Source organism: Patagioenas fasciata, chromosome 5 (genome assembly GCF_037038585.1).
Source record: "Patagioenas fasciata isolate bPatFas1 chromosome 5, bPatFas1.hap1, whole genome shotgun sequence".
Taxonomy (NCBI): domain Eukaryota; kingdom Metazoa; phylum Chordata; class Aves; order Columbiformes; family Columbidae; genus Patagioenas; species Patagioenas fasciata.
In genome coordinates this window covers 6,445,127-6,467,130 of record NC_092524.1, presented here as the reverse complement: position 1 = coordinate 6,467,130, position 22,004 = coordinate 6,445,127, and the positions used below count along the sequence as shown (strand labels likewise).

Sequence of the window (22,004 nt, the reverse complement as noted above, 5' to 3'; positions counted from 1 at the left end):
TTTCAAATAAAACGGATTGTTACAAAGTGTCAGCACAGTGAGACATGCTATAAAAGTTGGTTACTCGTGGGACTGCAATGAAGATTTGTTAGTAGAGAAATCTACTTTGAGAAATGCTGGAATGTTTTAATATCTCTCTAAATAAATTACGAAATTGTACACACAGTCACAGATGAAAAAATTATTAAAACATACACTTTGCTGTTATTCACATGCAAATAAAGCTAGAACTAAGAAAATGAGAGGTCAAAGACAATCAAAGATATTCTTGCATTTTTATCAGGATATTTTTATACCGTTGCTATTTAGTAAGAAGCATTATTTAGTCTTTAACATACTAATAACATTTCCTCCCTCTCAGGAGAATTTAAAATATTTTGCAAATATGTTTAGTTTCATACAGTAAATCAGACATATCTGTTTTTAAACTAGAGAGTACCTATTTTGACTCTCAATAAGCATTTCAAAACCATTACCACACAGAATGGAAAAGACTACAAATCTAGAGAACCACATACCCAGACACTCTCAGGTCCCTACCTCCCATTCTGAAAAAGCTGCAATTTGCATTCGCACTCTGCTACTTCTATCAGGAACCCCAAAAATGAAAGATGACTTGCTATTTATTTTCTAATGCCATCTCAACTTTAACCAGTAACAAAATATTGCCATGTTCTAATATAAAATTATTTAACACTGAAAAATGAATTTAAAAAGGAACTGCTGGAAAATAAAAACATCTGTGCCAAAAAGCAGTCAAGGTTACCATGTAGAGCAAAACGGTCATTTCAAGTTTCTCAGTAGCAAATTACATACATTTTCAACATTTTGAAAAGTAAACAAGCTTTCCAAAACTCTGGATCTACTACCAAAAAGGTGATGTTGATCAGAGTGCTATGAAATATATGAGCAGCTACATTGTACAGATAAAGCCACAGATCTATATGGGCACAACTCCCATCCAAACCTTCCTCAAGTATACAAGAGCTGAACTTGTCAGTGAAAATATTATAAAGGGATTAAAAGGTCTTACAATATCACCTGCCAGAAAGTAAAATGACCAAAGGAAAAAAACCAACACAACAGTTTAACTTTTTGCTAATGGTAACACACTCCACCATACAAGCCATTTTCTGTAGTATCTACTAGAGAGATGAGGAAGAAGCAAATGAATTACACATCAGAAAAGAATTTTAGTTGCAAGAAAAAAGTATCTCCAATCAGTTCTATACAGTATATGTCTTTCATTTATGTAAAAAGTTATCACATGTAATTAAAAACAAATAAAATAAGGACTTATAGATGGAATGTAACTGAAGTTTTTCCAAAAGCATCTTTTTGAGATTATGAGACGATAAAAAAGTTCTTTGCACCCTAGGTCTAACAATCGACATCTAGAAATCGAAATAATCAGTTAGCACTTTGTAAGAAAACAACCTTCTCACATAATGCATTAAGTACAATACAAAACGATTTTCCAGTGCCAGTCTATCCAACAACTCAACCTATTGCAACCATTATTACCCATTTTTCACATTTAGCTCATCCATACACCAACAGAGGGTGCTACTAAATTATCCCAGTAAACAGCAGAAACACCTGTAAGATCACACACTGGGGCTACATATTCAAGCACTTCAGTAACTTGCATTCTCTATCAACCATCTCTACATCATTCCAGACAGAAAAGAGACTTATGAATGGTATTTTGGAGCAGCTATCAATCACAATCACTCAACAGCCTAAAAATTAATTTCAAATATCCAGAAAGTTTCTTGGGAGCAGATTTTGTCAAGGCAACAGACCACAGAGGAGCCCTTTCCCAATTCCCTCTTAGATCAGAGGTAGAAAAAGCAAAAACCTCGCCTCAATATGCATTATTTACTTCACTCATTTTCCTAAGAGTAATGTTGTCTGGAATGAGATTTAATGACACTATGACTCAAGCACACCCTTATTAACATTTCCATAGGAAATTAAAATTTCAATGTCTGAATGACTTCAGCTAATCACTTGACTTAGCAAGACAGAGCTGATTTCCTCAGCTACCTCACAAGAAACGTCTTTCCTCAGTTATAACTGAGAAGACATTTAAGATGCAATGAAAATTTTACAAAGGCTCAACTGAAAATCTAATCCATTCTTTAATATTGATGGTTAGTCAACCCAAAAAAGCTATGTACATGTTTTTGATATGTCTTGGCTGCCAAATGCCCGCAGCAATTTGACATCAGATAATACAACTTTTTATAGAGAGGGAGCCTGAAACAATATTAGTTGATTCAGTGTTTGAAATACAATTATTAAAAAAAGTATTTTTCCAAGCTGCTGAGCACCAGCAAACATCACTGGAATGAAGACGATGTGCTCAGTAACTCTGAGAATTAAATATATATATATATATATATATATATATAAAATCAAATAAAATCAGACCATACATTTCAGTGACTTCAGATACAAATTAATTTCAAACATCAGATTTGGTAGTTTAACCTTTTCATGCAGAACACGCCTGTGTTTTGTTACTCAAAACAGGATTACCTTAAACAGAAAGACAAGAAAGGGAAAAATATGCAGTTATTCCCTGTACTCCAAGCGTGATCTTAAACCCCTACTAATATTTTGTGTGGTAGAAAGTCTTTATTCCTGTTTACAAACTCAAATTCAAATATTTCGTAAGAAAGCTTAGCCAAAAGGCTGACTAAATAAGACACAAAGTACTAGATGGGGAGGAAATGAGTAGCTACATATATTAATTATCATCCTTTCTGGGATCACAGGCTCACTCAAGTTAAAATTTAAAGGGCTTAGATTACTTTCTGGTGAATTTTATTAGTTTTCCCCAAGAGGTGCAAAGAGTAATGCTATCACAACAGAAAAGGAGAGCATATACAGCGTCATTACAAGCTGAGTCACCCGAAAGCATTGAATCTTGCTTTATTATAACACAGCGTCTTAAATAGTCTCCTGAAGCAACTATCATTTGTTATGTGATAGAGTGGTAACAGCGAGCTAACCCAGGATTACAATAAAATGAAATCTGGCGCATCTGCAGAGTTGTTCTCTGTAGGCAGCCCAAGCTCCCTTGCTGGTCTCTTTGGAGATGGCAGCTCCAGGCTTCCCTTCCTCTACCACAACAGAGGAAGACGCAGAAGAAAGTTGGTGAGAGCCGTCTTGTTGCTGATGATCCCATTCAGAAGCGCCTGCTGAGAGCTGAGAGCCGGGCTGCAGGTGGGGAGAAGAGGTGGTCGGGCAGGTGTCCAAGAACTACAACCGAAAGATTCCTCCCTGTGCAGCTGTAGCCAACTTATTCTTCCCTCCCTCCCAAGTTATTTTAGTTAAAGAGCAAAATCTCAAAATATAAAAAAAAGTAAAATCTGACGGCATTTCTTCACCGTTCCTCATTCATATCTTGCCATCATTCAGATCCAATATATTGTTTTTTGTTTCCTGGTACCACAGTCTAATAACACAGCAGTACCAGCTTCAAAACAGGGATGTGCAGTGCTCTCAAATAAGTCCTATGTGTTTTAATTCATCTGTCATTAGGGGATTTATGATTCCTGCATTCTTTCGGGACCCGCTACAGAAAACAGCAAAGCAAGAAACTTCAGACAACTAAAGAGCACAATTGGACTTCCTGCGCTCCCTCGATCAACAAGCCGATCATTAACACAACCTCCTGTCTTGTTTTCTTCCCTGTCCTCCCTTCTTTCCTCTCTCATCTCATGACGGAATTCACCCAGACGCAGGTATTGTAGAACTTGTATGACATTCGCCAGCATCACTTTGTTAAATACTCCTCCTTCTACCTTGTTAACTTTTTTATTTAGACTGCTTGTCATAGCAGAGAGCAATCAGTTATAAGTTAAGGAATTGAGGCAAATGCAGCCTGGTCTTTCAACTTCCCATGTAAACACTGTCACCATAAAACCAGATAATATTATTCCTTAAGACAATATTTAAAGGACTATCTTGTGCATGTCTTAAAACATTCTGGAAAACATTTTTAAAATGTTTTCCATTTTCACGCTCTACTTTCAAATGCTAATTTCACCAAAAAAAAAAAAAAGAAATCCCCTTTAAAGTCTGATTTTAGCCAAATATTTTAAGCAATGCTCTCAAGCTGATGAGATTCTGTTTAACAAGTTTCCTATTACACACCACAAAAAATGAATACAATTACTTATGCACTCTACATGTTTCATTACACATCTCTCTACACAGCTGTGATCTGAAACCGGGCTATTCTCTTCTGTAAAATTACATTATACACAACCAAGAAATCAGGCAAGACAAGAGTGACTGACAGGGTGCACAGGATCAGCTGAAATAACTCTCAATACCCCCAGTAACGCTGAAGTATCACAGCAAAAAGTGTTCTGTAATGCCCAGTCTATTTACAGAATTTTGCTTTATTAATTTGCCTTTTCCAAGTTCCAGTGTCTTTTGCTCCTGTTTTACAATGACAGTTTACCGTTATCGTGTACTGCTGCCATAGAAGAATTAATCATACACTTTGCATGTGGAAAGGTATTTTCAGTATGCTTCCCACAAAAAAAAAAAAACAAACATACAGCTGTTTCTACAACAAAAAAAGGCTTTATGAATCACTTTGTCACTGGACTACTTGCAATTTACAAGTCCAGGGAAAACAGGCTAAAATGATAAAAACAGTTCCTATGTCCACGGGAGTGTTGTGCTCATCCAAAACAAGCATTGCAGCAATTATCTCAGGATGCAATTAATATTCCATGCCAAACTCAGTATTTTGGTTTTATCCTACAAAACACCTCCTAGAACTTAAGAACTCAGATTTAATTTTTCAAGGTCCCTTTTAAATAACTGTTTAGCTTGGACAGCCCGTGGAAAACTTCATTTTTGAGAGCCTTTAGTATAAATAAGTTGTTCTAATTACAAATTATCTGCAGATTGCTTTGCAAGTACTATGGTAAGTACACTGGCCACCAGTACAGCCACATAACTATTTATACACCATGATTCTTGGAAACTCTTCTCACAAAACAGAAGTCCACTCTGCAGGGTGCTGTACAGAGAAAGGTTATTTTTGTCCTTAGGAGCTTACACTCAGTATAAGGTAGAAAAGGAACACTGATATATGGCCAAGGATATAAAGAAACTAAGAGAACAGTTTCAGAACAAGACTCAGCTTTTGCTCACCAGCAATCTACCTCAGCTTCTTTTGAGTGTCATTTATTACTTGACTATTATAGCTCTGAGGAACAGGAAGGAAATGACTCCGCTCCAGATCAACATCCAACAGTGGCAAGAGAACTTCGGAGCTGAAAGGCTGCTGTCTTCAAACTAACTGCAAAGCTCAAGCAGCATTTCAGTGACAAAAGCCCCATGTTTGACTGTCAGCAATGTCTTATCCTGCTTCTTATTATTTTGGAAGGCCATACTCATACCCTCTCAGTTGAAAAAGAATCATTTGACATTTGGATGCATGAAAATAGCAGCTATCCTGAGAACGATGCAATATATACTCAAAAGACTGAAAGCAAAGCTCATGGCAATCCTGGATGGTTTTAAGAAATAACCACCTCTTTGTAGAAGCTAAGTACCACCTACACATTATTTCCAAGACAAAGAGGATACCCTCTTTAACGAAAGCTTGGTAGAAAAAATAATCTGAATAATTTTACGAAGAATCAAAGAGGATACCTCTGCAAAAAGTCCCAGCTAACTCAAGAAGATGTCAGACAACATCTGTTTGGGGAAAGTCAACTACCTTATTTTTTTCAGATGCAATGAACAGAACAAGATCAAAAGCTCATCTGATATTAACTCTGTTTCTCATGAACCACTCAAATACTGGAGAAAACGGAATGGTCTTATTCGTTCTTTCTCACCTCAAGTTTGATCACCTACCATTTAATTTACAGATATTAAAGAAAAGCTTCCAGAACTCTCATAAACCAAGTAATGCTCCTAGAGCTCAGTGTATCTCCACTCTAGTCTAGATCACATTTAATATAAAACCATACAAGACCAGTTTACAAGCTTCCCCATTACATCTGAGTAGGATATAATAATAATAATGCTTATTTTTGTTCTAGTTATTATACATAAAAGTGTGCTGTTTGTGCTGGAACACTATCAAGTAGTTTCCTAGAGCTCTTCAACCTTTAAGAACCTTTGTTATAAGACTCCCATTAGAATCATTAAAATTTCCAAGTTTCATCCTCAGGCATTCATAGTATAACTTACTGCTAATGAAATTAATTTCATATCACTATGGCCATATGATGTGGAAGAGATTCACACCTCTAGTGACTATTGCAAAGGAAAAAAATAGGAAAAAGGACAAAAATCGGGAAAACATGCTTCTGGATGTCCAAAGACATTTGTTCTGAAAAGGAAGCTTGGTTCTTCACAACCACTAAAGTTTAAGAGAACAGAGAAAACTCAAGCTGCCCAGACAAGTGCAGAATCAGTGGCTGAGTTTGTGTAAAGAACACTAGTGGACTGAAGACTAAAATGTAGTTTAGTCAATACAGTGAACTTAAATAGGAAATTACTTGCGTGTAGATTTACTGCAACAGACTATTCATTGAGGAGAAGAACAGTAAATCGGTAAAAACTAATTTGTACAACATGCTTTGAAGACAGGACTACTACAGGGACTTTGTAGAAACAAGCGCTAAAGCAATAAAGGAAGATTCAAAGATAAGTGGGAAAACTGTTGCTTAAATCCATGACAAATAGATTCCACAAATGAGACAGTCAACAAGAATATTCAGTAGGAGGGTACTAACGTCTTTATCTCAGCTGTGACTCACTCTTAAGTAACACTTATTTTCTCAGGAACACCTATAAGTAAAATGAAAACCCCATTCAATGACCAAAACTATAGGGAGAACATTTTCTTTCTAATTGAATCTTCCTTATATTTGGGAACTCCTTGTCTCAGGACACAACAAGAAATAAAGGTCCAAATCAATTTTTTGGTAACAAATAATGTAACTGCGTTAAAACCCAGTAAAGGAAATCTTCCTGTGCACCGGAGAAAAGAAAGCAGAAAAACAAAATCCAAGATCAGAATGTTAACTTCCCTGTCCATAAAATACAGTGTTCGTGAAGTTCCTAGTCATGACTATCACTTTAAAAATATAAATTGATACCACAGTCCCGGTTCTATATCCATGTTAATAGAAACTGTACCACCATTCATGTCAGTGAGAAACAGTCTAAGCCTTGGTTGAAAATTCCACTGACGTTAACTACAGCAAAACTCAGTTGACACATTTCCTGCTTTTGCACACTACTTATTTTCAAAACTTTGGGCTTCAGAAAGTGCTGCAAATGTATGATTTACGCTGTCTTCACAAAAGAAAAATGGAAGTGCTGTTTTCGTTTTCAGCTATGCTAAACAGCCTTCTGTTTAGCGTAAATCCTTCTTTTCAAGTTATAACACATTTGTGCTCTCTTATGTCTGTCACCAGCAGTTCACCACTTTCTTAGAAGTCTGCAAAACCACATATACACAGACCTGAAAAAAATCTCACCCCAATAATAAGCTATTTTACATTAATAAATATTTAAAATCTCAAAACGTCTTCAGGGACAACAATAGTTACTCTCCACAGTTTATAACCAGGAATAGTTTCTTTTGCAAGTTTTATTGTCAAATAAGCTTATTTATATCAACAAACACAGTATAATGAACAATTCACCCATCAGCCTCTTCTTAATTCTTATTCAAGTCAACACACAACTTGAAAAATACTTTATGTAATGTCACAATTTCTATGTTCATTTAATGTGTGAAAATTTCATCATAGTTCTGACAGGTGAATGAAATCTGAACTCAAAGTTCCCCATGTATTTCACTAGTTCAGGCATCTTCAACAGAAGGACACACGCAATGGCAAATGCACATTACAATAATTACATTATTTGGATTCTCTGTGGTTTCCGAAACACCTAAAACACTGTGTTCCAAACAAAAGAAGTTTTCACAAGGCCATGCAACAAGATTTAACCACAACTTTTGACTCACCTGGCCTGGCTGGGGGGATAAACAATTAACAACCTCCTCCAGCATCACAGGTATGTGCAATCTTCCAAAATTATTGTCTTCTGCACTTGGAGACAACTCTTCAGTTTCACATTTTGGGACAGTTTGTTCCTTTAACTCACTGTCAGAAAGCTTTTTTGCTGAAGAATGGATCCTTCTGGCCAAAGTAGCCACATTTATTGAATTCAGTTTGAAGTTGCTCAGAAAGAAACATTTGTGACCTTGGCACAGAGACCGAGATAACATTTTGGAGCTGAATAACCTAGAAAAAAAGTAGATGTAGGGAATTACTTAACAAAAATATTTAAAATACTAGATTTATTTTTAAAAAGTGGAAATGCTGTAAGTAAAGCATTATGCAGTCCAAGATGGGCAGTTTTACAGATACGTCATGTCGGCAAAAAGTGAGTAACTCTAACTTGTTCTCAGAATTTTCAATATTATCTACCAGTCAATCATATTAAAACAAAAATGGTTTCCTTTTCAACAGGAACATCTCCTTTTCCTTTTCATTGCCAGGACTCCAACAGCATTACAATGTCCCAGAGACACTAACATTCAATGACGAACCAAATTTGAGCACAACCAGAACAGTGACTTTACTTTCAAACTGCTCCCCTTGTTTTGCCAAGTGCAATAAGATGATTGCTCTGAACAGCAGCACTCTGGTTGCCAGGTTTTCTATATTTTTAGTTAAACCAATAATGGACCAAGTAAATGCTGCAACCATATTTAAAACAGTACTATAAGTTTGTGTTACACATATAATAAATCTATGGTTTTCGTTATGCATTACCTCTTACCAAATATTTTAAACACAGTCAAATGTAAGAATTCTGCATAGTATAACTAACTGAAATAACACCCAAAACATCAGAGTGGTTTGCTATGTACTTTGTCTGTAACCACATGGACAACTGATGGACTTCCCCTCCAGCCAAAAGACCCCAACTCAGTAACTTACTAGTAGATGGCTACATGACTTAAGCAAATTTTTACCTTCCATCAAAAAAAAAAAAAAGTTAACATAGATAACAATAAAGCTTTATTGATAAAGTATCTGCATTTCTTTATGGAGCTGAGACCACTGTATTTCCTAGTCTCTCCTTTCAGGCAAGAAAGTTGCAAACTTTGACATAAAACTATCTGAAAAAGTGCCATCCTACATTTACCCCATTAACAGAAGGGCAACCTTATTTTACCTATCAGATTTTTACTACATGCTTTGCTTGGATCTACTCAGCCAGAGGCTTCACATCTTTTGCCTGCATAGATAAGAACATGCTGAGTTATCACCTCTGGGAAGTTATTCTCCTGGCAAGTTATTTTCCTGGTAATTTAAGCCTCAGTCAGGCAATATTTCCCCTTACCTTAAACTTGAAAGTCTTAAATTCGGAAATGTGCATCCCTCTACAACCTTGCACAGATATACCCTCCCCCTGCAATTTACAACAAATCATAAAGCCCCTACAGAAAATACTGTATGAAGAGAGTGAAGACCAACAATCATCCAGCTCACGCTGCCCTATACTGGTACGAGCCCAGGAGATGTCGTTAACACCAGGGACACACTTTACAACCAACCAACCTCATCCTACACAACTGTGTTGGTTTTTTAGCAGCGAGCAGAAGCGTTGCTTCCTACAGCATACATGTTATATACATCATGCATATTAAGCAGCAATCAAGCAGCTTGAGGCTCAAGTAGATGGTAAAAGCAGAAAAAGAGCTGAGATTCGACCCTGTAAGGCTTTTGCCCAGAGACACCCACACCTCGCAGCCCCATCCCCGCGGTACACGAAAGGCCCTGGTACCGAGAGCCCGCCTGTCCGCCACACCAGGCCGGGGAAGCCCCGCTGACCGCGGGCTCCGCCGCTGCCCCTCAGCCCTACAGAGCCAACCCCAGCCAGGCGTCTCAGTCCTCCTGAGAGGCTCAGGAAAGTGGGAAACCCCCTCAGCTTCACACCACCAGAGCCGCCATCTCGACACTCCCCCCACCCCAGCAGCAGGCGCCGGCAACCCCCATAATGCGGGGTAGTGCTGAACCCCCCAGGCGCCCCCATCCCGCTGCGCACCGCGAAGCTGCGCACCACGAAGCTGCCCACCCCGGGGCCGCCCACACCAGCTGAGACAACCGGGCCCCAGCTGGCGCCGAGCGCGGCCGCGCGTCCCCTCACGCTCACCCCTCGGCGCCGTCGCGCTAGTGGCGTCATGGGGGCGGTGGCCAATGAGGAGGCGGGGAGGGCAGGGCCGCTTGTGTTTGAATTCGGCGGCCGCGGCGGGCGGCAGTTGCTCGGCCGTGCGGAGGTGAGTAGTGGCCCTGGTCCGCTCCAGTCCTGTCTTCTTGAGTCTTGTCTGGTCCTTCTGCTTTGGCTTCGGCCGTGCTGCGGGGCTGGCGACACAGCCCAGGGGAGCGCTGCCCGTAACTGGGTGAGGAGGGCTGGGTGGGACTGGGCCGCGGCTCCCCTGCTGTCCCGCTCCGTGTGTTCCCCCGCGTTCCTGCCTGGTTCTGTGGCCGTGGCTCGGTTGAGAGAGAAAGGGCACACGTGTCCCTAAGCTGAAAAAGTGTCACTGAGAGCCTTTCCCGTGAAGGTCGCTGTTCGCTCTGAAGAGTGAGGGGCCCCCGGTGACCAGCGGGGAGGGCCCGTTAAAGGGACGTTCTGCTTTGGCATCTGGAACGTGTTTCTGTGTCCCATCCAAATAACGTTTAAGTGAATCCAGTTTTCGCTGTCTCTTTAAACCTACGCACAATGCAACTAAACCAGTATTGCAGAGAAAGCTCCGTGTTTTGCTAAAGGACAAGAAAACCACAGGCCGTGAGGGGCAACGGGCACAGGCTGGAGCACAGGAGGTTCCATCTGAATATGAGGAGAAACTTATTTACTCTGAGGGTGCCAGAGCCCTGGACCAGGCTGCCCAGAGAGGCTGTGGAGTCTCCTTCTCTGGAGACATTCAAACCCACCTGGACACCTTCCTGTGTGATCTGCTCTGGTGAACCTGCTTTAGCAGGTGGGTTGGACTGGGTGATCTCCAGAGGTCCCTTCCAACCCCAACCACTCTGTGATTCTGTGCAGAAACCTGGTAGCTCATCTGGAACCTTGCTCTGAACTAAAGGAAAGCTGGTAGATTAATTAGTAGCTCAAATTGTTAAATTAAGCTTCCTGATTTCCTAGGGAAATGCTACTTAGTTTCCTTAAAGCTGTGCTGAATTAGGTCACCTTTTTAGGGCACTTACTGTGCTTTCCAAAGTTGTGCTGTCACTTTAGCAGCCCAGAGGGATGGGCAGGTCCCGCACAGGTGCAAAATGTTAGCACTGATTGAAGGTGTGAACTATTTGAAAGTTTATACTTGAAATGTTAGGCCTTTCATTCTTATTTTGTCAGTTGCAGAAAAGATCCAGCTGCTTGGTTGGCAAGAGCCTTTGAAGCAAAGAAGGGGGACAAAAGGGATGTTGCTATGTCTGCTGCTAAGGAGGAAGATGTCTGTAATCATGTGAAAGTGGTGGTCCGTGTCCGTCCAGAGTCGCAAAAGGAAAAAGATGGCAACTTTAGCAAGGTCGTTCACGTCGTGGACCAGCATATATTGGTCTTTGATCCAAAAGAAGAAGAAGTCGGCTTCTTTCATGGGAAGAAACTTACCCACAGGGATATTAGTAAGAGAAAAAATAAAGATCTGAAATTTGTATTTGATGCTGTTTTTGATGAAAGTTCATGCCAGTTGGAAGTTTTTGAACACACGACCAAAAATGTAATCGATGGCTTCTTAAATGGATATAACTGCACAGGTAACTTTGTTATTTATCTTCTTCAATTCATTTTTACCATTGTACCTGACTGCTGCAGAGGCTCTAAAAAAAGGCTGAGAGATAAATAAAGCATTTGTTTTATAGATATGAGAGACTGAAGGTTTAGTCTATGGAACTTAAGATAGCTCTACTCTATTTTGAAAATGAATTCATGTTAGTGTTATAGTAGGCAAGAATTTTATCTGATATATATATGGTTCTGAAGAAAGCCCTCTGGAAAGAGTTGTTCAGTCAAAAGTAGTTGTGTCACTGAGTGCGTGGTAGCCTGCTTTATGAATGCTCATCAGGAGCTTGTTTTTTTAATTGGCAAATGGAATGTGGTGAGGAAATGAAATATCTACCTGCAATAAGTTGATGGTGTGGGGTTATGAGAGTAAGCTAATAATATTTCCCTGTAAATTGCCAATGAATGAATTTTGCACTGAAAATTCAAAAACTAATGTGATTTTGAAATAGCTTTCTGATTATAGATGTAAGAATTAAAGCCTAAGTAAGAAACTTGATCAGTTACGAAAACAGCTGTGCAGGATGACAGAGGTGTGTGAATGTCCATTTGGTTTTGTGTTTCCAATTAGCTTACTAGTATAAAGTAAATATTTTGCTTTGTTTGTTTGTTTTCACGAAAATTCAGTGCTTGCATATGGTGCAACGGGAGCTGGAAAGACTCATACAATGTTGGGTTCCCCTGAAGATCCTGGTGTGATGTATTTAACCATGATGGCACTTTATAACTGCATGGATCAAATGAAAGAAGATAAAATATGCAATCTTGCTGTTTCTTATTTAGAGGTAAGCGAGTTCCTACATTTAGTATGTTGGTTTTAGTAAGGCATATTTTAATAAATAAAGACAAGCTGGTTTTGCATTCCCCTGGCCCTTCCTGGGACTTTGCAAAATTTGTTGTGCCTGATAGGAATGGAACTGAAATGTGCTCCACAAATTCGCTGTTATTTATAGGTACCTGTTATTATTTAACAGAAGACTGTCCAAAAAGGACAATCCATTCTAACACATTTATTAAACATTCTAATGATTTCTGTCTTGCCGATCAGTTACATCCCTCTTGAACATCTGTTGATGTGTACAGGAAAATATCTTTTCAGGGTTATATTTCAGGATTTCATAATAAAATCCTATAAGCACAGTGAAATCACAACAAAATGATATCTAATGCCTTTTTGATGTTGTTTTTTAAAGTTTTGTGTATATTTTATTGAAGACATAGCACAGTTACTTGAATTAGAGCTGCTCTGTGAATGGTTACCTCTACAAAGATTCTGTTTATTCTTTGTCACCTTCTCCTCCCCTTTTTTTTGCATCACAGTTCTGTTTTTACAAGTAATAGTAAAATTGTTACCTTTTAACCCCACTCAAAGTTTTAATGGAAGGCTAGTTAGTATGCTGGGGGGAGAAGGAGGAGCAAAAAGTTTGCTTTGCCATGTGCTGTTTCAAGTGCTTCCACAGACCAAAAAATATAGTATTTAAGAATTGTAACAGAAATATATTTGGATTACAAAATCTCACTATAGTATGAATTAGGGAGAGTAATGGAGGACAATAAATGCTTTGAATTCATGATTGCTGCGAAAGCATTTTTGTAAAAATAGGTAGACTTTGATTTTTTATTTTTATTTTTGTTTTAATTAAGCACATTAACTAGGAAAGAGTGACTCCCACTTCAATGGCTAAAAAGTTCATGCAAATGGGATTAACTGAATATTTCCGTCTTGGTATGGGAAAACCGTTTGGCAAAACTTCTACAGAATGAATTTGTAACTTTATCTAAAAGAAGTGTTAAAAAAGACTGATGATTTCTGGCTAGTTAAGCTTAATTCTGTCAAGTATGATAGGATAGTTTTGTTAAAATATTTTAAATTCTCGTTCAAAGGTCTATAATGAACAGATCCGTGATCTGCTGGTAAACTCGGGACCTCTGGCTGTTCGTGAAGATACCCAGAAAGGGGTGGTAGTTCAAGGGCTTACGTTACATCAGGTATGGAAACAGATATGGAAATTTAGGAAATCTCCAATATGTTTGAGAAAACGGTGAACTTCCCATTGATCTGTGAAAGCTGTAGCAATTTGGGAATTTCTTAGTGGGCTTTTTTCTGGCCATAATCACCAGTACCTCAGTAACTTGCAAACCTGATAAATTATTTAAAAGTATGTTGTAGAAAAAATGCTAATATTATTCAGTGGAAATGGGTAAAAGCATTCAATCCTTATTATCAGAAGGGTACAACTATTTTGGTAATTCAGGTTTTGAAAGGTTTGTTTTTTACCTAAAACATCTTCGCATTTGTTAAAGAAGTTAATTGCCTTTAGTGCCATCTTGGAGTCTTCTGCAACTCTGAAATGTTTTGTATTTAAATAACTGAGTTTGAAAAGTTTCATGATAAATTACTTTTCCAGGCCAGCACAGCGATTAATTGGCAAACGTTGTGACAGAACTTGGTTTTCTGATCTGAAAATCAACTCTCACAGCCCTATTTTCTTACAGCCTTTTAGTGTATTTGAAACACTATGTAACTTCCAGCTCCTGTGTGCATGGATTAATGATGCAACGGGAAACGGTGGTGTTAGTTTTGCTCACTCTGTGAACACCATCTTTCCAAAGCTTGGGTCTTGTGGGGAAAAAAAGTTAGGATATCACTGTTTAATGCATTAGTACAAGAAAAATTAAGTCAATCATTCTTAAATAAGACTTCTTCTAACTATGGAGAACCTTTGCAGATTTGTTTAAACTCTTTGCTAAAAGAAGTCTCTGATTTAAATTTCTGCATTTATTAAGTGCTTGCTTTTTGTACCTTACTACTTTTTAACTGCAAATGTTTGTCTGAAGTGCTTCAATTCCAAAACAAGAAATTTTAAGTTTGTTTATTTTTTGAAGGTGAATGTTAGGAGATTCTATACTGTTTCTAAAATACACTATAGTTGATTAAAAGGGAAAAAAATAACATGGTTTTATCTTATGCTCTACCCTAAAAGCCTAAATCAGCAGAGGAAATCCTTCAAATGTTGGATTATGGAAATAAAAATAGAACGCAGCATCCCACTGATGTAAATGCCTCCTCTTCCCGGTCCCATGCTGTTTTTCAGGTAAAATGATAAAGCAGATGTACAGTTGTCATTAGTGTGAGTTGTAGTTTTGTTTAAAGTTGAATGCAATGCAAGCTTTCTTTTTCTTAAACTCTGTTGAATATTAGCTTGCCTAAGAGGAGATTAAAGTTTTCTAGTTTACTCTTATTGACTGCTTGTAACCTTTACATATTTACAAAGAATGATGTGGAACTATATTCAAAGCTCAAAATTACTATTTTACAGAAAAGATATTTCTTCTAATGACTGTTAGCTGAAGCTTGGAACAAGAGAGCTTTTCACTGAATTATTTTTTTCAAATATAATTACTGTGAAACTCTACATACTTGATAATCATGGGCAAATGTCTGGATGTTAGAACTTTTCCATGAAGGAGAAGACCTTTCCATGGAAAGCTTGGACATTGCCATGTCTGGAAGCACGTTCTGCTGTCCACTCAGCACTCAGTTCCAGTGCACAGTTCATTACAAAAACTGTCAGACTGATTCTGTTCAAGGATACTGTAGATATCGAAAACTTTATCTGGTGTTCCTTTCAGTATTCCTAATCCAGTTAACTCTTGTAATGAGATAATCCTGAATGTTTGTTGCAGTTTATCTTTTGAGATGGCCTAGCTGTCAATCAAGGTATTTAATTGCTTTTGCTTAAGTGTTATTTTCTGTTAAGTGCACAAATTATTGGTAAAAGTCATGGTTTGTTTTGTTAAACAATTGTATCCTGAATGTGTGATTTATATAAATATCTACTAATACCATGTGTTCTCAAAGATAAGCTAGTGCACCCTTTGAATAATAGCACATTTAATAATGAATGGGTTTTAAGCCTTTTTCAGAGAAGTGACTTTAGGCTTGAGAGGAGAGGAGGATTTAGAAAACTGTGTGTGTAAATAAAGGCTTAATAGAAATGCTGCATCTGCATGTTGCGCTTTAGAGGAACATTACTGTTGGTAACTGGATTGATCCAATGAATGCAACTGACAGTTTAACAGATTTGAATTAATGTATACTGGTTTAAGCTAAGCAAATTCACAACCATACTTTTTTTCTTAAAGTGGATTCTTAGGTAACCTATTTACTTGTTGCACTTATTAGCAGTCTTGGCATCTGTAAGAAATAATTACAAACTAATAAGTGCTACAAGTAATCATTTATGTCAGTTTCTCAGATATTTCCATAAATTTGTCACATTCTGCAAAACATCTCTTATCTACTTATCCTCTATTGCATCTTCAATTCTGCAGATATACATGATGAGAAATCCCTAATGCTGTCTTGGTTTCTCTTTGTTTTTTAAATTTTCTGTTATTTTAAGAGTTGCTCTTGTTTGTAGAGGTCAGTTATCCCTTATGCTGACTTGGGTTTTTGTTGTTAACTTCATTGGAGAAGGATGTTTTCTGGAACTGACTCAGAAAGTAGTAAAAGTCCTGGCCCAAGACTTTCTGATTTTAGAGATGCAAGTTGTGCCTTACTGTACCATCTGTCTTGGGTTTGAAATCTCTATCTAGGTCAGGCAATTACTGCATCTGAAAGTAAAATCCCAATTGCAACACTGTTCTATTGAAAGTGTTCTGCTGACGGACAAAGAAATAGGAAAGATTCTGCTTTGGGGCATTTCCTGTCTCTTTTGAATTTTTCTAAAAGCTTGAGTCATGCAATGAACCTTGTCTGTCCTCCACCTTTCCCTACTTCACTAATGACAGTTACTGGGTTCTGGTAGAGTCTTACAAGCCTGAGATAGCTACTTTAAGAAGGTAAGTACAGGGAAGTGGCTTTTTTAATATATATATGTGTGTGTATATATATAGTCCTAGAAATAGTACAACAGAAGTTGCATTGTTTGATATAGAACCTTGTCTATTTGATATAGACATACCTTTTGTGGCAAGTCCGAAGAGTTTATTCACTCTTAATACTTGTCGATTTTTTTCTGTCAAAAATTGCTGTGAAGACTTCACCCATCCACAAAGCTTAAACCTACAGTACTGATGAGATATTGTCTTTATTAGTCAATTACCTTATACGTATGGCAACTCTTTCCCAATTAACTGTCTAAAAGTATGTTCATGAAAGGTTCAGTAGCTGTTAGCCTCACAAATGGCAAGGCACACAACCCAAAAGAATGTGAAATTTATAGAGAATCCCGAAAAAGTAAGAACTGCTTAAGGACAACTGTAATTCTTCTTATTGACTGTATAATCATGCTCTATCTACTTCCTCACAAACCTGAGGAAAGAATACCTTCACTAGTCGAAGGAAGCAAAAACATTTAGTTCCTTCTGTATCTCCTGTATAAAGGAGATTTCAAGAAAGAAGAGATGAGCAGGAACAAGTGGCCTCAGGGGTCACAGCTTTCCAAAAGACCCTGGAGAACTATGTGTTTTCACAGCAGTGAGTATTGTTCCCCTTTTAATTGTAATGACAGTGAAGTCTAAATCACTGAAGTCCAGCCTTTCTCCTGGTTTATCCCCATATGTATCTTTACAGCCTACTCTTAAAGGTGGCTTTAAAAATGTACACCTTTTTCAGTTTAAAGTGCAGTAGTGTGGTGTACATCTTGAGCACAGTAGAATCAAAAATTATTGCAGCTATGAAATTCATTAGTCAGTGTAAGTCCTGGTCCAGTTGCTTGTTTAATCCTCTGCAGTAGGACAGGGGAATGGATCAAAAGGGAGAGGGAAATACCTTATGGTTCTCTTTGGAGAAACTTTTGGTCAGCGTGGTCAGGTGTCCCAGTTGTGTCCCCTTGCAACGTCTTGCCCCCCGCCTTGGCACCATACAGCCACTGTTCAGCAGAAGCTGAAATGTTATCAGCACTGTTGGGGTCACAAATGTGAAAGTGCTACATTGACTGCTATGCAGAAAATTAACTCTATCCCAGGCAAATCCAGTGCAGCCACACTCTGCTTCTTTTTCCCTACTAATACCTGAAACAGGTGAGTTTTAGGTAAGTGTCAAAATAGATTCACTATTTTCCATTAGGCCAAACTACCTGCCGATGTTAGTTATGTACTGAAATCTTTAACTTGGATTCCTAGAAGGATTTCAATAAGAAATTCTGAAAATATTTGTTACACTGTAAAATAAATTTACTGCTTAGAGTAACAGCAGAGTGGTTAGTGGTTACTGTTAATTGTTGTTTTTATTTTGTTTTATTGTAGATTTACCTAAGGCAGCAAGATAAAACAGCTAGTATTAATCAAAATGTTCGCATCGCCAAAATGTCTCTTATTGACCTGGCGGGATCTGAACGTGCCAGGGCTACAAATGCCAAGGGGGCTCGTTTTAGAGAAGGAACAAATATTAACCGCTCCTTGCTAGCTCTTGGAAATGTCATTAATGCCTTGGCAGATCCAAAGGTATGTGCTGCTTTCCCATGCAGTCTTTGCTTCCTAATATTCTGAAAACATGTTTATGAATGGTAAGCTCTCATTGAGTGATGGGGATTACATTGACGCTTCTCATGTCATAATTTTTCTCTAAGGTTTTCTGTGGGTTTCCACCATCGTCTCTGTGATAGCTGAAAGATGGCCCCAATGGGAAAGAGGTCTCAAAAATCATCTGCACCTACCCAAGGATAGTGTAAAAGATAAATGTACCTGCTCTTCTTATCCACCTCAATCTGTAAAGAAGCTTGCATGAGTAAATAGATAGTCTTATGAGGACAAGGATTTTGTTTTCCAGAGGTTTACACCCTTTAATCTTGAGGGAGGAGGCTTTTCTAGGAGAGAAGAACACCTATCCAAAGTTGTTCCTGTGTACTCTTATGTACATCCACATGCACATCCCCCACTGCCACCCTCAACCCCTGCTCACGGTAGTGAATTATTCTTCTGATCAGGCTCACCAGTTCAAGGGAAAAATAGAGTACAGTTGTGATGGTGAATGCCCAAACCTGAACTTTTGCCAAAGTCAAGTCCATTGCCTACAACTACACCCTTTTTGGTCCTTCTGGTCTGCTAACAATTTTCCCCTTCAAATATGCCAGAGGAAATAATCAGAGCTTTGATTTCCCTTCCTGGGGCTGCACATTCTCATCACCGTCTTGTTGGAGTGGGAGGCACAATTTAAAACCTGTACCATTGACTTAAGTAAGATTCTTCATGCTGACTTGTGGGATTTGGGCCCTGGAAACCTGACTTCATACTGTGAGATCTGGATTCTATAGATGTGATTTGAAAAAATGTTTCAGAAAGTAGACTTTGGGCTGTCTGAAAAGGTTGTAGAGTCTGTATGCTTGGAGATATTCAAAACCTAACTGGGTATAGTCTTTGGCAGCTTGCCCTGGTTGACCCTGCTTTGAGCAGAGGGATTGGATTAGATGGATCTTGAGAGGTCCTTCCCAACCTCAATTATTCAATGAACCAAAAGCAGTTTAATGTAGTTGACGTTTTCTTTTAACTGCCCATATCGCAAAAATAGTTGTTGTGTATATGGATATTGGAAAGTAATCTGGGTAATACATCTGTTATAAAGGTATTAAACAGTTCTAAGAGATTTAAAGCCTTTTGTGATGCATAGGTAATTGTGAGAAAGATTACTCATGCCAAAGAGAAGTTCCAAGGCTGTTTGTTGTGGTTTGTGGTGGTGTTGAAATTCTAAGCAGCCTTCTAGGCAGGCGAATATTTAAGGTACAGTGAGTGACTAATCCATAAAAACGCATATAATTCTTTTTCTAGAGCAAGAAACAACACATTCCTTATCGAAACAGCAAACTTACTCGCTTACTGAAAGATTCTCTCGGAGGAAATTGCCGAACAATAATGATAGCTGCTGTTAGTCCGTCTTTTCTGTTCTACGATGATACATATAATACTCTGAAGTATGCAAACCGGGCAAAGGATATAAAATCTTCTGTGAGTATGGTGGCATTTATTGATCTTTTGTCAAAGTATAATAACGTAGTATTGAGAGCAGAGTTATTTCTTTTAGAAGATTGTAATTTCCTTCACTTTTGTCTCGAAATTTTGTTCAGTTACCTCTTCTTTCTGAGAGTCAACTCCCCATCGTCTGAGTGATGTAGTAGATACAGAGTAGATAGTACTTATGTTGCTTTTAGCAACATGGCTTCATTAGTGGGATTGTGCTCCCAGTTTGAAAGGGTTTGTTTTGTGAGCATCAAATTTAGAAATAATCATCGGCTGGTAGAATTCACACCCAGTTTCTGTATCTTACTATTACATTCTCAAATAACTGTAAAGCATCTTAAAGAAATGTCTGAGCAGTTGTACAAGAGCCAGTCGAGGCTTGTTACAGGTAGAATTCAGCTGGAACCAAGTTGCACAATGAGATGATATTAATAAGCAAAAAGGTATCAGGATATCCTGTCTTCTACTCTCTATTATTCATGTTTGTTTTTCCATAATCCTTTGTAACACAATTCCAAATTTATTTTATGTATTATGGGCTTGGCTGTGGTTTTCATTTGTTGCATACTTAAAGATAAAATGCACAAGGTACACATTAAACAGTAAAACTAGTCTGAATAGATGCAAAATGTGCTTGCACATGTAAATGTCGTTATTTTTTCTTGTTCTGTTGTGAGGGAAGTGACATAGCCATGGTATGCAACAGATGACTGCAAAAGCTAAGAGTCATATTTTCATTGCGCAAGTCAGGGTATTTTCATCCCTTTCCTCATACTATAGCACAAGTGTAATTGTGTAGTATTTAGACACAGTGTATTTATTATGCAGGAAAACATGAAGGAGCCTGCTGAAATTGTAACTTGTTTCTTTGTTTTAACAGCTGAAGAGCAATGTTGTTAGTGTGGACAGTCATATAAGCCAGTATGTTAAAATTTGCAATGAACAAAAGAAAGAGGTATGTAAAAATAATTAAATAAATGTATCTATTGTTTAAAGTTTGAAAGATTAATTATTGTAACTTTGAATACAAAAAGAAAATGCTCATGGGATTGAACCTGTAAGGCAATATTGTCTTAATTCTCCCATATAGTTTTTTTAAGTAAGAAAGATTTTTGTATTATAAGAGGGATATCACCTATTACCATTTGTAAAAGTGTTCAAGACATAAGCACAAAATGGTATGTTTAAAAAAAAAAAAAAAAACCCTATACCTTAAAATATACCTTTTTTGGTTTAGATTCTAATGTTGAAAGAGAAACTGAGAGAATACGAAGAAAAGCAAGCAAGCGTTCCTGAAAATAGTAATGCAGCAGTACTTGCAAACAACCAGCAAGTGGAAATAGAAAGGTAAGAACTATGAACTGGCTTCAAAACTGAAGTTTGTATGACTTATAAAAGCATTTGAAAAAACAAATTTGCTCTTTTCAATACTGGTCTTCTCATTTTTAATGTTGCTTTACTTAGGCTAGTTGTGGCTTTGCATAACTTATCCCTTATTTTTGGAACAACTTGGCGATGGATTGAAAAATGAAACAGATATTGTGTACTTGAGAAAGTATCTTGATATTAACCTTTGGGGCAAATTAGTCAGTAAAACACGGCAAGGTAACCATGTACTCTCATCCTCAGAAAGCCGTTGTAACTCACAATTTGCATCAGTGGTGAAGATCTTGCGTCTATAGTTACTTCTCATGAAGTATTGACTAAATGGACAGAAGTGCAGCGATGTCAGCATCCTGTGAATTGTATTTATTTCCATCAAATGTCCATTGGAACTGCTGATATTGAGAGGATTTACTTATGATAGAGATCTGAGTCTTAATAAAAATTATGAGCTTCAGCAGTGCACATGGGGCTTTTAAAAACTTATGTGCAGGGTTTTTTGTAAGGCTTATCAATAGCTTTGTTATTGGACTTGGTGATCTTAAAGATCTTTTCCAACCTAAATGATTTTATGACTACTGTAACACAGATATTTCATAGGAAAGTCAGGGATTTTTATCCCTAGGCTACCAATGTTATTCTGTACTGATGTGCAGATGAAATTCTACCATTAATAAAAAAAAAAAATTTAGGCAAAATGTTCTTCATATACAAAAAGGTTTGAGTGACTCCTTCAAAATTTCAAGTACATAAAATCTGTACTGGCATACTGACATTTTATTTAACACTCATCTATAACAGGATTTACT

The 22,004-nt window shown here is 37.8% G+C and overlaps 2 protein-coding genes across 7 annotated transcripts in view; one reads left to right on the top strand and one right to left on the bottom strand.

Annotated features, from left to right (window-relative positions):
- Positions 1 to 10,307, bottom strand: part of METTL15 (methyltransferase 15, mitochondrial 12S rRNA N4-cytidine) — an 83,271-nt gene extending 72,964 nt beyond the window's left edge. Inside the window, exons 1-2 of one of the 4 annotated variants that reach the window (XM_071808829.1) lie at positions 10,228 to 10,307; positions 8,027 to 8,306 (exon numbers count right to left, since the gene is read on the bottom strand). In XM_071808829.1, the coding sequence (XP_071664930.1) occupies positions 8,027 to 8,290 (264 nt within the window). In that variant the 5' untranslated portion in view covers positions 8,291 to 8,306; positions 10,228 to 10,307. Of the gene's footprint in view, positions 1 to 8,026; positions 8,307 to 10,119 lie in introns of all 4 variants that reach the window. The other 3 variants (XM_065839162.2, XM_065839160.2, XM_065839161.2) reach the window with 3 other exon arrangements.
- KIF18A (kinesin family member 18A) overlaps positions 10,272 to 22,004 on the top strand; it is a 36,490-nt gene continuing 24,757 nt past the window's right edge. Inside the window, exons 1-9 of one of the 3 annotated variants that reach the window (XM_065838831.2) lie at positions 10,272 to 10,351; positions 11,428 to 11,828; positions 12,481 to 12,638; positions 13,738 to 13,842; positions 14,838 to 14,948; positions 18,106 to 18,303; positions 19,624 to 19,800; positions 20,693 to 20,767; positions 21,050 to 21,159. In XM_065838831.2, the coding sequence (XP_065694903.2) occupies positions 10,272 to 10,351; positions 11,428 to 11,828; positions 12,481 to 12,638; positions 13,738 to 13,842; positions 14,838 to 14,948; positions 18,106 to 18,303; positions 19,624 to 19,800; positions 20,693 to 20,767; positions 21,050 to 21,159 (1,415 nt within the window). Of the gene's footprint in view, positions 10,475 to 11,427; positions 11,829 to 12,480; positions 12,639 to 13,737; positions 13,843 to 14,837; positions 14,949 to 18,105; positions 18,304 to 19,623; positions 19,801 to 20,692; positions 20,768 to 21,049; positions 21,160 to 22,004 lie in introns of all 3 variants that reach the window. The other 2 variants (XM_065838832.2, XM_071808828.1) reach the window with 2 other exon arrangements.